The sequence below is a fragment of the Thamnophis sirtalis genome, unplaced genomic scaffold (assembly GCF_051295495.1).
Source record: "Thamnophis sirtalis isolate CommonGarterSnake01/CBP01778 unplaced genomic scaffold, rThaSir2_p1.2 scaffold_15, whole genome shotgun sequence".
Lineage (NCBI taxonomy): Eukaryota > Metazoa > Chordata > Lepidosauria > Squamata > Natricidae > Thamnophis > Thamnophis sirtalis.
In genome coordinates this window covers 2,116,143-2,131,267 of record NW_028261395.1, presented here as the reverse complement: position 1 = coordinate 2,131,267, position 15,125 = coordinate 2,116,143, and the positions used below count along the sequence as shown (strand labels likewise).

Here is a 15,125-nt window from a genome sequence, read left to right as displayed (position 1 = left end):
TTTTCCTCTCACACACCGCCCGCCCGCCCGCTCCTCCTCCTCCTCCTTCTAACGGCGCGCGCGTTACGGTTGCTCCCCTCTCCCCCCCCGCCCCCCCCGCGGTGTGTGTGTGTGTGTGTGTGTGTGTGAGCGCGAGGCGGTTTGTTGTTGTTCTTTTGCCTTCGGCTGCGGACGCGGCGAGATGGCTACGCTCGCTGAGGGAAAGGTCAGCACCTCTCGCCGCCCCTCAACCCCCCCTGTCCGTTTCTCTCTCCGCGGGTTGGCTTTCCCCCCCCTTTCGTCTTTTGGGGGGGTGGGGGGAGCGGGAAAGAAAAAAAAGGGACCGATTCGTAGTTATAAGGGGTGTTATAATGTACATTACACCTTTCCCCTCCCCCTCACACCTCCTTCTCCCCCCCTCACCCCGGCTTCCCTTTTTTCTTACAGGTTTTGTCTTCTGTGTCGTCCTCCTGTTTCCACTATCCTTTTTATTTTTATTTTTAATGCCAACTGGACCAATAAAATGGGTGTCTCCTTAGCTGTCAGTAGCCCAGAAACAAAATGTGGGGAGCAAAAGGAGCCTCATGTGGATGAGGCAAAGTGCTCTCTTTTGAGGATAGGGTAATAATAACAATACCTTCGGGACTGGGCGGCCTATAAATTTAATTAATAATAATAATAATAATAATAATTGTATAATAATAATCATCATCATCATCCTAGGCCCCTAGGTGGGGCCCGACTAGTAACCAATGCCAAATCCGGCGAAACAACTGGCCGCTGTGATACAATTGTATAATAACAATAACAATAATAATGATAATAATAATAATAATAATAATAATGATAATTAGGCCCCTGGGTGGGGCCCGACTAGTAACCAATGCCAAATCCGGCGAAACAACTGGCCGCTGTGATACAATTGTATAATAACAATAACAATGATAATGATAATAATAATAATAATAATAATAATAATAATAATAATGATAATTAGGCCCCTGGGTGGGGCCCGACTAGTAACCAATGCCAAATCCGGCGAAACAACTGGCCGCTGTGATACAATTGTATAATAACAATAACAATAATAATGATAATAATAATAATAATAATAATAATAATAATGATAATTAGGCCCCTGGGTGGGGCCCGACTAGTAACCAATGCCAAATCCGGCGAAACAACTGGCCGCTGTGATACAATTGTATAGTAGTAGTAGTAGTAGTAATAATAATAATAATAATAATAATAATAATAATAATAATGATGATGATGATACCTTCCCCTTTCTTCCCAGCGAGGCTATTGAAAGTAATGCTGAATTGAGGAAAGAAACCCTGCCATAATCTTGGGGTGGGTTAGTGTATTATTATTATTATTATTATTATTATTATTATTATTATTATTATTATTATCATTCTATTCTAACTATTCTCGCCGAGAAGGAACATGAAAAAAAGCGCAAGATACCAGGACTTAAAAATCGAAATTCAACGACTGTGGCACAAACCAGCAGTGGTAATTCCAGTGGTAATTGGCACACTGGGTGCTATTCCAAAAGCACTGGAATTACATTTAAAACAGTTAAAAATTTGACAAAATCACCACCAGTCAAATGCAAAAAGCCGCACTGCTTGGATCTGCACGCATATTACGAAAATACGTTACGACGTCCTAGGCCCCTGGGTGGGGCCCGACTAGTAACCAATGCCAAATCCGGCGAAACAACTGGCCGCTGTGATACAATTGTATAATAATAATAATAATAATGATGATGATGATGATGATACCTTCCCCTTTCTTCCCAGCGAGGCTATTGAAAGTAATGCTGAATTGAGGAAAGAAACCCTGCCATAATCTTGGGGTGGGTTAGTGTTTCGGTGTGGGGTATAACCTCTTAAAATATCATGTCTACTCCTGAAGGGAGAGCTTGATGGAAATTGACCTGTTTTCTTTAATCTGCATGTTTACAGAGATACATGAAATGGGGCAGTAAGAAGATATATATGTACCCTAGGCAAGAAGTGTTCAACTTCCAGCTGTTATCTAGAATGTCAAATCTAAGGCTAAGTTCCCTCAATGGGCTTTGCTAAAATATGTTTGGCAAGTGGGTTTTTTGGTTCGTTGTAAACAGCTGGGGTTGGGGTTTCTTCTAGGAATGTAAACCATATAGTGCTAATTTTACTTTAGCTTTATTGTTGTTTTAATATAGATTAAATAGATCCATCTGGTTTAAAATATCATGTCTACTCCCGAAGGGAGAACTGAATGGAAATTGACCTGTTTTCTTTAATCTGCCTGTTTACAGAGATACATGAAATGGGGCAGGAAGAAGATGTATATATATATATATATATACCCTTCCAGCTGTTATCTAGAATGTCAGATCTTCTTCAAATTATATCAGGGTGATGTAGATAAAACGTAGGACATGGAGGGCGTCCTTGGTGCTCTCTGAGCTTGGTTGTTTTCTTGCATATGTTTCATTCCCCAAAGTGATGTTACCTATTTTGGATAAGGAAATGTCCGCAAAAAAACTCAACCAAGCTCAGAGAAGGACTCCTCATTTTCAAATATCACCTACAAATATTCTCTTCTATCGAAACATGGTACAGTATACCTCTCAAGCTCTTTGTAAGAAAACTAACCAATGGCTTAGTTCACACACTTATCCATGGTTAACTGAATCAGAGTTTACCCCATTAACCCATTTTGAGTCTGAAGTAACAGGTGAAACCACGATGTAACTACATAGGCTAAGTTCCCTCAATGGGCTTTGCTAAAATATGTTTGGCAAGTGGTTTTTTTGGTACGTTGTAAACAGCTGGGGTTGGGTATTCTTCTAGGAATGTAAACCATATAGTGCTAATTTTACTTTAGCTTTATTGTTGTTTTAATATAGATTAAATAGATCCATCTGGTTTAAAAGACTACATATGGCCTTGGTTTAACTGATAATAGGTGTTGAACAAATTTCATATCCTTAAAAATTGTAATCAAAAATTACAGTTTGTTTTGAAATGGGTCCTCTCATTTCTAAACTACAAATTTAAAACTAATTTAATGGCCTAATTTAATTATTTCGGCTCTCCCAAAGAGAGAGAAGCAATTCTTTTATGTAGAGATAAAGATCATTTATTTATCAAGAACTAGCAATTTTTCTCCTACCAATTTTAAATACATATCATTTGCTAACCTGTTTACCTGATAAACACTAACAAAACACATAGTAGGTATATAATGATTTGTACAGGCTATTTTAATAATGGGATGTTTTATTTTTAGGGAACTGGTTATTTCCGTATCAATATGTGAATTGGATATAAATACAAAATGTTGTTATGTTTAATATAGAAATCTGCATGCTAAATTTTATATGAAAAACTACCCGTAGCATTTGATATCAGTTCCATATTAATTTTACAACATAAGAATCAGTGTGTACCAGGTTTTTTCAACATGATACCTCAGTTATGTTGTATTTCTAATTCTGCTATTCACAGCCTCATCATTTTCCTTAAGGGAATCATGAACCTACATCAAGTTGTGGATTGAGGGACAGTATTATTGTACTGTTGTAAATATAACAGCAAACTGATCCTGCCTTTTTTCTCAAATCTCTCATGTTCATTTACTTTTCCTTTCAGTTTTGGGTGTAACATATTGTCTTTAAGAAACATATGACTATTTAACTTGAAAGACAAAATTTACCTATCTTTTATACTATTTCTGACCTTTTTGAAGGCACCACTTATAGAAATACAGAAACAATATTGACTTTGAAGTGATAGTTCTTGTGCAAGTCTTTGGACTATGTTTAACTTCTGAACAGCCTATCATTATGTAATGAGACAAATGTTGAATTCTACCAGTTCTTAGTACTCTGGATATAGAAATGAATAGATAGAAGAAACCCTGGGGAAAGAATGAGTAGATGTCACTGTATCTCCTGCTCTAATAACACATACCAGTAAATGCTTGTACATTGTGCAGGGTACATTCTCCTTATTTTGCTGTTTCTGTTTCAAAACACTGTAACTTTAAATAAAAATATTCCTTGCTGTTCTACATTTGAAAACTTTGCCCTTACATGAAATTGTTTATTTTCATGCCCTCTTACAACATAAAATCTCTTCCAAGTCACATTTGACTCCTGTTATTTTCAAGAATGTGTCTATTAAGGCTTTGACAATAATCAAAAGTTCATAAAAGATACTTCAAATGACATTAATTTTTCTCTATCTTGAAGTAATTTACAAAATACATTTTTGGTATTTTATCTGCAAATATATATACTAGTATGTTTTTCCTACCTAACACATTTTACATTGCTTTCCTTGTTCAGAGAATAATGAAAAAGCAAATATTTTGTTTCCAAATATATATTAATGACCTTGTAATACAAAAATTCTTTTAGCAATTTAATCTAATTAAGGTTTTAGTGAAGTCTATCTAGAATGGTTTACTCATTCATATTTTATGTTGGGCCTTTCCTCTTTTTCCTATTAAAAGAGCCGAGGTGGCGCAGTGGTTAGGGTGCAGTACTGCAGGCCACTTCAGCTGACTGTTATCTGCAGTTCAGTGGTTCAAATCTCACCGGCTCAAGGTTGACTCAGCCTTCCATTCTTCCGAGGTGGGTGAAATGAGGACCCAGACTGTGGGGGCAATTTGCTGACTCAATTTGCTAAAAATTTGTAAACTGCTTAGAGAGGGCTGAAAGCCCTATGAAGCGGTATATAAGTCTAATAAATAAATAAATAATAAATAAATAAAAGAAAACATGTTATTCATTAGATATTTGAGCCATGTTTTATATCTATTAATATTTCCTCATCTATAGTATAAATGAATTTTCACCCTGATTTTATTTTTTATTAATTGGCTAAAACAACAAAAATGCAAAAAGAAGAAAAGAGAAAGGAATATATTGATAAAATAAACATTACAGGGAAAGTTTGAAAGGAAAATACAATTATAGAATGAAAATGAAAATAGATTATATAAAAAATAAGGAAAAAACCATTCCCCACCCTCCCCAATTTTTCCCAATTGCTTTCCCGAAATATTTTTATACCATGGTTTGGACATTTGTGATTGTTGCTCATTTTTATTGTGGATTATTTTAAACAGTTTCTCTTTTTCCTCAGAAGCCATATTTCTATATTTTAGCTTGCCACCTTGGGTAATACATTTTATATAAAGGAAACATTTCTGCTTGAATTTGATATCTCCTTTGATCTTAATGAATTCGTCAATAAGTTCGCATAGCTTTCTTTGTCAGCAATACCAAAGCAATTTACCATTACCTTTTTTCATAATGCTTTGACTTCTTAATCTAGTCTACAGGCCTGGCATTCCAAGCAATAACAAGATCCAACTCTGTTTAGCTTTCTGATATTAGCCACTGCTGGCTAGGTGCTGCCATCTAGCTGGGCCATCCACAGTATGTATTGATGTGGTTTACATATGACTAATTCTAAGAAATTTTGTTTATCATAATTGTTTATTATTGTTAATTGTAGGACACATGTCTCACTTCAAAGGAAACTAGGGTATACTTATATTCCCAATACATGGGGTTAGAACAATAAATAAAAAGACAAAGAAAATGCATCAAATTAGCAAAAGCAAGGATTTTTGACATTAAAAATAAAAGAGAAAATAATCACCAAAAAGCCCTTCCAAAAAAGTCATACCCTAGACTCATATATAAAATCAAAAAACATATTACTTCAACTAAGTAGTAAACAATTTACAATGTTGGTATCAGAAATAAAACAACCTCACTCCTTTTGAAGACTTCCCGAAGTGAGTCAGTAGAAAGAATTTGGGGCAAAACATAATGCTGAATGAAATAATTGAGTACTATGAATATATGTGGGAGAAATTATACTTGCCATCTTTAATTATACATTGAAATTGGACTAGAAACTAAAATGGAAACTAGTACAGATCAAATAACAAATGTGATGTTTCAGGGTGCCGTCTTCAGAGAATAAGGTGGCTTTCAACAAATAGAATTTTTGTTCTGTTTGTCTTCTTTTAGTAATTTAGTCTGGAAAAGGAAATTGACGGTATTTGGTTTTAACATGCCATTGTTAATAAAAATACATTTCATTCAGTTGACGCTATCTGTGTGTCGATTACAGAATGCTCTCAGATTGCCTAAGACTAGGAATGAATATAATTTGCTCTTGCCCTTAAATGCCAACTGTCCAGTAAAATGAATCTCTATTGTATTTATTTTTCCACACATCCAGACTTCTACTCCACTCTCAGCATTAGATTAAAGATCCAACTGCTTCCCTCAAAAAGAACAAAAGGGAGGCTAAAGTATAATGATTTTATTGGGAGAAAGACCCCTTAAACCACATCTGAATAAATATGGATAGAATTCCTTTGCTCAGGTATAATTAAAACAGATGATTCAGATATTTAAATTCCAATGTAATTTAAAAATCCAGAAATTATTATGAAAATAAAAAAGCTCCTTTTTATCTTAGCAACCTTATAAGCTACTTTATGATGGAATGCTTAGATCTTTTATCTCTTCCCCATGTAATTTTGTCAGACAAAATGCTACTGGCAGTAACTGGAAAAATAGATATTTATCTGCATTAACTTAGCATTTAAAACTTAATCCATCCTGTTAATTGAAGTGATTTGTAATTCTAGCACGCTGGAGTTTAAGAATTTTTAGTAGGAAAATGCCAGATGCAATGTTTTGGAAAATATTGATTTATATATTTGCTCATTCTTATCCTTGTTATATTTGACTTGAAGATATATGATTATTGTTAAGTAAGTCAATTATTTCATAAAAAGGATATTACTATTTTGATGAAAGTTAAAATCTATCTTCAGTCAGTTCTTGTATGTTTCTTAAAAATTATAATTTCCTTATTTACAGTTATTAACTAGAAGTTTCCCATCATAAAGAATGTTGTAAAAATATAGTATGTTACTCATATTTCTCATTTGTTTTAACAGAGTTTCTACATGTAAAGTCAGTTATGGAAAAGAGAAATCAAATTGTCATATTATCCATGATAGATTTTAATTTAAGGTCACATAAGAGTTTGTGTATGAATGTGTGTGCGTGTGCACACTGCCTGAAGAGAAGGGGTAACTTTCATTGTAAATTGTAAGGGATAAATACTAAGGGAGTTTTTAAAAATCCATGGGTGTATGCAAGAATGGAATAGGTAATGATTTAAAAAAAATATTTGTAAAGCAGGGAGAAGGAGGGACACAATAGATCTGAATATGTTGATAAATATATTAAGCCATTTTAATGGAATGAAATCCGGTGCTTAGTTAAGGTCTAAGGTTATAACAACTCACTTTGGGAAGCTATTACCCGGTTGATTTTAATTCAGATACCATACAAATCTCTATAAAAAAAAACAAGGAAACGTTAGCGTTTTGATCCATGTCTAAATTAAGATCAATTATTCATATATGATTAAGTAACTATTTCCAAGCGTACCTGTTAGGCCAGTTTTCTTTGTTGAAAATCCATATCACCGTAGTTCCTCTTAGGAAGCGTGCGTCGCTGCTTTGAATAGTGTACTACCGTATCCTCCCAGCCTGCCTTCTGTTCAAAGGAGCTCTTTCGCAGAGGACTTCAACCCCCACAATCCCACTCGCGCGCATGCGCCCTAAGCTCACAGTTGTCAAAGTGCTCTTGCAATTTCTATTTATCATATACCAAACCCGAAAGAAGGAAATAGACACACACTGTCCCTACCTTTCATTGATCTTTAAATACAGAACGCTCAAAAGGTAAACCGTTCTGGGCGCCTTTGCCTTGACTGTATTGGGGTTATTTGCATGCAGATGAAGTACGGAGGGGATATTATTATTTTTCCGTAGTATACTTTGAATTGATACAAATATATTCAGTGGGAGAAAAGGGGGGTGGAGAAATCAGGGGACTCTGGATATTAACCTACAACTGGGTGTTTGGCTACCTGCTTTTTTTGCTTTTAGAGTAACGTCCTTTTTTTTTTTTCCTGGTTCAGACTTGCCTACATTAACTAAAAGTGGATTTTGACCTTGAGAGGGAAAGGTGTGAATTTTAGTGCAATATGAAGTTCACAGTGGTATTTAAATCAGTTGTTATAGTGTGGCTTATCATCTACATTGGAAGACATATTTTTTTAAATTATAGCCTTATTTATAGAAATGTTTCCATAAACAAGCATTTTAAAACCTGATGCAGAGTAATATCCCCATTCCCCCCCACCCTTTGCATGGGATATTTTGTGTGTATTTTGTCTACCCTACAGCTTTTGATAAATTTGATCCGAGTGCAGCTAATAGAAAACTACACAAAGGCTTTGATATTATGCCTTGCTGCAATGCTGCTTTAAAGGTTTGCCTGCACCCCCCCCCCTACAGCAGCGTCAGAACTGCGTGCAAAGATGCGCTAGTTTACTCCTTTTGGGGGATTCTGAATTTAGCTTAGAAGACTCTCTCTATGTGCACCCTCTGCAAAACGTTATTTTTAGCTCGTGTGTAGATCAGTAGTGAAGAGAATTATTTCCGTGAACTATCCTGCTGTGGATTAATAATACCCGTACAATATATGCTGCTGGCTGATTCTTACTTGATTTAACTGCCTGTTTGAAGAGGAATGATAAATTTATGAATCCCTGGAACAGGAGAGACGTGAGAAAGAAAATTACTATGTTCCTAATTCTCTTAAGTCCTCTGAGCAGCTGCTGTTATGACGCCTTGATTATTTCTATGCAGTTAAATAGCAAGAAAAAAAAAACAGTGATTTCAACACTGGGTAAAGAGGAGGGAGGGAGGGAAGGGAGGAAGCGAGGAAGCCAGCAAGCCAGGACACAGGAGTAGATTTTGAATGCTGTATTGCTAACTAAATCGGTTTACAAAGTTCAGTATGTTAGATGGATGACTGCTTTTAGTCTGTTTTACTTTTTCTCGTAGCTTTCTTGCTATAAAAGCTAATGCATGTTTTTTATAATTAAGTGTGTATTTATTAAATTTTAAACTGCCCAGTAATAATTTTTGGGGGAAGGATATTAACATGAATGAAAGCAATGATACTTGTATATTTCTGAAAGTCTAGTTATTTACAACGGACGGTATTTTAAATAATATATGCATACTCTAATCCTGCAATTTTCCTTTGGGTAATCGTTACAGCTGTTGAATATATTTTTTTATCAATTTTGAGGGTATTTCAGTATTTTTAAGCCCAAATAAAATATTTTTTAAAGACGGGTTAATCGTACGAATGCATTCGTGTTATAAAGGCGTGTAACTGAAATCAATTAACTTTACTCGCAATCACAACGTTGAATTCTTTAAAATTTACCAATAGATTACATCGTGTTATATTCAAAGGAATAGAGAAGCAAATGGAAAACGAACTAGTTATTAAGCCGGTTTTACCCAAAATGGTTGTTTAAAGCAAGCTAAACTGAATATTTTGTAATGTAGGGTACTTCCCTCCCCTCTCCCGTAATTTAAAGAGCAAAATGCCTCGCCGTTTACGCTTACTCTAATCTAGGCTTTAGATCATCGCGAGTGGTGAACTGTTTCGAATGAGTTGGCTGAACCCTTTTTGTTGATTAATCAAAACGGGTATCCGTCTCCTTTAAAAGTCTATTCATAGGAAAGGGGTGGAGAAGAGTAAAGGCTGCTGTCTTTTTAACCTTGCTGAAGGACGCAGCAGTATTTATTGACGTATGCAAATAACAGGGGAGGAGGAGGAGGAGGAGGAGGGTGGACGGAAAAACAGGAACCAGAATCAGTTTCTCATTGCAGGGCGAGAGCTCTGAGTTCCGGTATCAGAGAAAGAGACGTGGCGAAATTGCTGTATATCTCTGCCCTATAAGCACATATTTTTTTCCTTTACACTGAAAGGAAGCGAGGCATCGGAAAGGGTGAAACCTCTTCAAATGTCTTTCTAGAGGCGGCGGGGGCTAATCGCGCCGATTCAACCCGTTTTTTACCCCTAAAGAGAGAGTGGGGGGTGGGTGTGGGGATTACGTATTAGTAGTACCGCTGTGCCTTGCAGTTTGCGGCGGCTTGATCCTAGCAGCGGCATTTTTAGCCAGGCTAAAAGCAGCTTTATGAATGCTAACGCTCTATGGTCCCCCCCCCTCCCTTTTTTTCTCCTCGTTTCAGCTGCGCAAACCATGCAGGATGATTTACTGATGGACAAAAGCAAAGTCCAGCCTCAGCAGCAGCAGCAGCAGCAGCGGCAGGATCCGAACGCAGCAGAAGCTCCTTCTACACCCATCACGTCAGAGACACCCAAACCGGAGGACAACCCAGTGACCAGCATCGGCTCAGCGGCGGCTCCTGCCCCAAACAGCAAAGAGAAGATGCAAATGGAGTCTCCCATCTTGCCGGGTTTAAGTTTCCACCAGCCTCAGCAGGAGCCTCCAGCCGCCGGCACGTCCTTGTCTCCCTCCTTCGGAAGCAGTTGGTCTACAGGGACCACAAACGCAGTGGAGGATAGCTTTTTCCAAGGGATTACCCCGGTGAATGGGACGATGCTTTTCCAAAATTTCCCCCACCATGTCAACCCCGTTTTTGGAGGCACTTTCTCCCCCCAGATTGGCCTAGCTCAGACTCAGCACCACCAACAGCAGCAGCAACAACAGCAGCAGCAACAAGCACAGCAGCAACAGCAGCAAAGGAGGTCGCCGGTCAGCCCTAACCAGGCGTCTTTTGCCCAGAGAAACGCTGCTTACAGCCATCAGCCCATCATGACCAGCAAACCTTCCTCCTCTTCCACCGCCGCCACCTCTTCTCCTTCCAGCTGGAATAACCATCAGAACGCAGCTTGGAGTACGCCTTCCAACCCTTGGGGTGGGCTGCAAGCTGGCAGAGACCCTCGAAGGGCAGTCGGCGTGGGGGTTGGCGTGGGAGTGGGCGTTGGGGTGCCATCCCCGCTCAACCCCATCTCGCCTCTGAAAAAGCCTTTTTCTACCAATGTTATTGCCCCACCGAAATTCCCCCGGGCTGCTCCTCTAGCTCCAAAATCCTGGATGGAAGACAACGCCTTCAGGACAGACAATGGCAATAATCTGTTGCCTTTTCAGGTAAAGTCCTTCCTTGGTGTGTGCAGAAAAGGGGGAAAGGGGAGGAATGGGCAAGAGATATTTTAGCATTTGTCTTATAATTTAATCCTGCGTAAAATTAAATGTTTTTTTGTCATTGCAGTTTATGCCAGCATTAGGTCTTCCTTCCTATCATTAAACCTAATACTTGTAGACAGCATTCGCATATGTTAGGGATCCAAAAACGAATTAGATTATTTCTAGGCTCCTTGTTTCTATTTGATTTTCAGTTTTAAAAATATTTGCATTTTGGTCCCAGCTCTTTTCCTTAATGTTATTTGCTTCCCATTTTATGCATTTTAACTACAATAGTGCTCTTCCAAAATGCCAAAGGTTTAGATCTTGTCTGGGTGGTTTCATATTGTAAATTAAATAGTACGACCAAAAACCCAACAACACTTGAGGAATCCGTTTAATTATCCTTTCCACATTAAAGGGCCAATCCCTTTTTGCTTAAAACTGCTCTGCCTCGCTAATGCTGAGAAATGAGGTTCAACAGGATTGTGTTTGCAAAAGTAGGCATATGAATGCAAACAACATGCTGAAATTGCTAAAATGTAATCATCATCATATGTCCAGGGTGTGGATTTAAATAGATTCAGGAAGAGGCTTGGGTGTGCATTGACCTGAATACCATTTACCATTAACAAGATCATGTATAATGGCAATACAGAGATTAAGGCGCATTAAAATATTTGTGTGGAGTAAACATTTTGATTCTTTCATACTCAATATCGGAGGAAAGATACAATAGGACGTGACCTTCACAGCCATATTGCAATGGGGCCTATTTACTAGCTATATAAGCCTTGAAATATTTAAAGCGGCAGTGTCTTGCAATGGTTTTGTTATCTAAGAGGTCAAGACAGATCAATTGCAACAATTGAGACTGAGTAAAATTGAAGCTTTGCAATTTTAATGTAGAACGGAACTTTAGTTGGTATTAAATGTTATCTTAAAGCATGTGGGCCAATTATTCAGTTATCATATCCAAATCAATTTATTAAGATAAAAGCTTTTCTGTATTATAATGTATTTTACCTATAAGCCATTATAAGTAAATGTACAGTTTATTAGATTCTTTATGCAGTGAAATTAACTAATTTTGGTTTTGCACTACACTTTTCAATACATGCAATATAAACTATTATAAAAAATACAATATATTCAGTGGTACAGAATATTAACTTACTAACGCTGTTTCATTTCATTTAGAGAACTGCTGCCTTTAGACCTCCATTTGATACTTCACTCTGTTTGAACAAAATAGTTAATAATTTTTATTGGTTCTGCAGTGTTAAGGGAGGGGCATATTTCTGGTACTTAGTATTTCACTCTTGAAACTAAAGGATAGATAAATCCAGACAGAGATGTTTTAAACTAATGCTAATTTTTACAATTGTATTCCAATGTTGCATTCTAAAATTCATAATTACAGTAAGATAGTCCTCAGTGTATGACCACAATTAAGCCCACAATGTATGTTGCTAACTGAGACATTTGTTATGTGAGTTGTCCCATTTTACAATCTTATGTGCTGGTTGTTAAGCAAATCTCTGCAGTTAAATTAGTAACCCAGTTAAGTGAATTTGACTTCCCCATTAACTCTGCTTGTGAGAAAATCACATGACCTTGGGACATTGCAACCGTCATAAATATGAGTCCGTTGCCCGGCAGGTAAATTTTGATCACATGAGGTTGCTGCAATGGTCATAGATGTGACAAAAGGTCACGTCCCTTTTTTCAGTGCCATTGTAACTTTCAATGGTCACTAAGCGGACTGTTGTGAGTCAAGGACTATCTGTATATGTTTCTTAATATATGAAATGATAAAATAATTATGTGAATATATTTAGAGAAATGTTAGTAAATCTTACAGTTAAAAAGATATAAACTAATAAAAACTAAAAGAACCAAAAAGGAAATGCAGGAAAAATATAGAATAGAAAAATAGAAAAAAATATAGTAAAAAGAAAAGATATATAAAGAAATGACTTTCCCCTTCATTATAAATATGCACAATTTTAGTAACTTATAGTTGCCTCTTAAAATTCAACAAATGTCTTTTTTCCCCTTATGTCCCTTATCATAAACAGATCCTTAAAGCCTCTTCATTCAGTCCTTATTAACAAAGGTCTATTAAGAGTTACCAGAGAGAGTAACATATGTATTTTAACCTTGATCAGACAATCTAACTTTATATTCCTTCCTTTTAGTTTTAACAATCTCAATCTTTAATCCCTTCAAATGCGGTCCTGGAATTTGATTTTTTTTTAGTAATTTCTTTGTGCATTTTTACAAATCTCTTCGAAACTTTTAATAAATGTCTCTTGTAATTCTAATATGGAATTGTTATTCAGGTCATTCTTTTGATTTTTTATTTGTATATCCCTTTTAATTAGGACATCAATTGGTTTCATTTGTATACCCTGTATATCTTTTTCCTTATTGTCCAGTAAAACTTGTTCTTCTTTCATATCATCCTTTAAACATTCAATAATGGGAGACAGATTTAAAATTAAGTTCTGGGTCCATTGCTCATAAATATTCTCTGGTTAAAGTATTCTGCTTCATTCTTTATCAGTAATTCACATTTAAGTGTGAATTTAATTGTAATCTTTAGTTCTTTCTGGTTCCCTCTAGTGTCCAATGTTCAATGTCCCAGTTATCTTTAAGAATTCAAAGGAAAAGTATTTTCCCATGCAAAGGGTTTTATAATTAATTTCAAAATCTTTTTTCAAATCCCTCCAGACCCTTACTCCATTTGTAATTTTCCAAAATTAATATTATAATTACTCTTTTGCTGTTTATTCCCAAAAATGATTTTTTAAAAGTCCTTAATTTCTTTTGCTAAAGTCTAAAAAAACCTTTGTCAATTCAAAGGTTCCTAATATCTAAAGAGTAATTAACAAGCAATTCCCAATCATGATTAGAAATGGCTCTGACTGCAGTTTAGGCAAGCTATTTAATTCACCAGATACCACTGTCTTCTGGTCTCTTCATAAGGAGACTGAATCTTCCCCCTGTTTAAAGAATAATTTTGAAGAGCTGTTGTGCTTGCCGGCTCTTTGTTCTACTGTAGTTGTAGATTCTGCTTTTAGTAGAGCCATCTTCAGTTCACCATTTCTTCCTCTGAAGACTCAATATATGCATCTAACAATATACAACATATTGGCATTTGGAAGCATTTATGCTAAGATAGATAAAAAGTATTGGTATTCTAAATTATATTGTTGGTATAAGGTAAGGTATAACACTTTCCTGAACAGCCTTCCATCCAAGGTCAGTAAAATGAGGACTCAGATTGTTGTGGGCAATATGGTGATTCTGTAAACTGCTTAGAGAGTGGACAGTAAAGCCCTTCATGGTATTGGACCTGGGTACTTGAGAGACCTCCTGAGAGACTTGAGAGACCGCCTGCTGCCAATTACCTCCAATAGACCGATCAGATCCCACAGATTAGGCCTCCTCTGAATTCCATTCGCCGGCCAATGCCGACTGGCGACTACCCGGAGGAGAGCCTTCTCTGTGGCTGCTCCGACCCTCTGGAACGAGCTCCCCGTGGAGATTTGAACCCTCACCACCCTCCAGGCCTTCCGCAAAGCCCTTAAAACCTGGCTGTTCCGACAGGCCTGGGGCTAAAGAGTTTTTGCCCCCGTTCTCGAATGGTATGGTTGTTGTGCGTTTTTAAATTTTGTATTGTTATGTCTCTTTTTTATCCCCCTGTTTGTACCCCCTTCCCTGATTGAATTGTGAGCCGCCCTGAGTCCCCTTCGGGGAAAAGGGCAGCATATAAATGTAATAAATCAATCAATCAGTAAAGCACCATGAAGTGGTATATAAGTCTGCTATTGCTGTAATGCAGGGGTGTCAAACTCACGTCACAGAAATGTCACGTGACATATCAGAACTTTTTTTCCCCTTGGCTAACCGGGTGTGCTCAGCATGTGACGTATCCGGCCCATGGGCTGGGAGTTTGACAGCCCTGCTATAGTGTGCTTTGGAATATAAGCCCCAAACTGAAGGAATTTATGATAAAAATAA

The 15,125-nt window shown here is 37.0% G+C and overlaps 1 protein-coding gene across 8 annotated transcripts in view; it reads left to right on the top strand.

Moving 5' to 3' along the window:
* Window positions 1-83: 83 nt before the first annotated feature.
* Window positions 84-15,125, top strand: part of CPEB3 (cytoplasmic polyadenylation element binding protein 3) — an 82,139-nt gene continuing 67,097 nt past the window's right edge. For 2 of the 8 annotated variants that reach the window (XM_087702294.1, XM_087702289.1), the window contains exons 1-2: window positions 9,766-9,896; window positions 10,141-11,063. In XM_087702294.1, the coding sequence (XP_087558420.1) occupies window positions 10,152-11,063 (912 nt within the window). In that variant the 5' untranslated portion in view covers window positions 9,766-9,896; window positions 10,141-10,151. Of the gene's footprint in view, window positions 206-7,681; window positions 7,765-8,545; window positions 8,653-9,765; window positions 9,897-10,070; window positions 11,064-15,125 lie in introns of those variants that run through there. The other 6 variants (XM_087702295.1, XM_087702293.1, XM_087702291.1 and 3 more) reach the window with 5 other exon arrangements.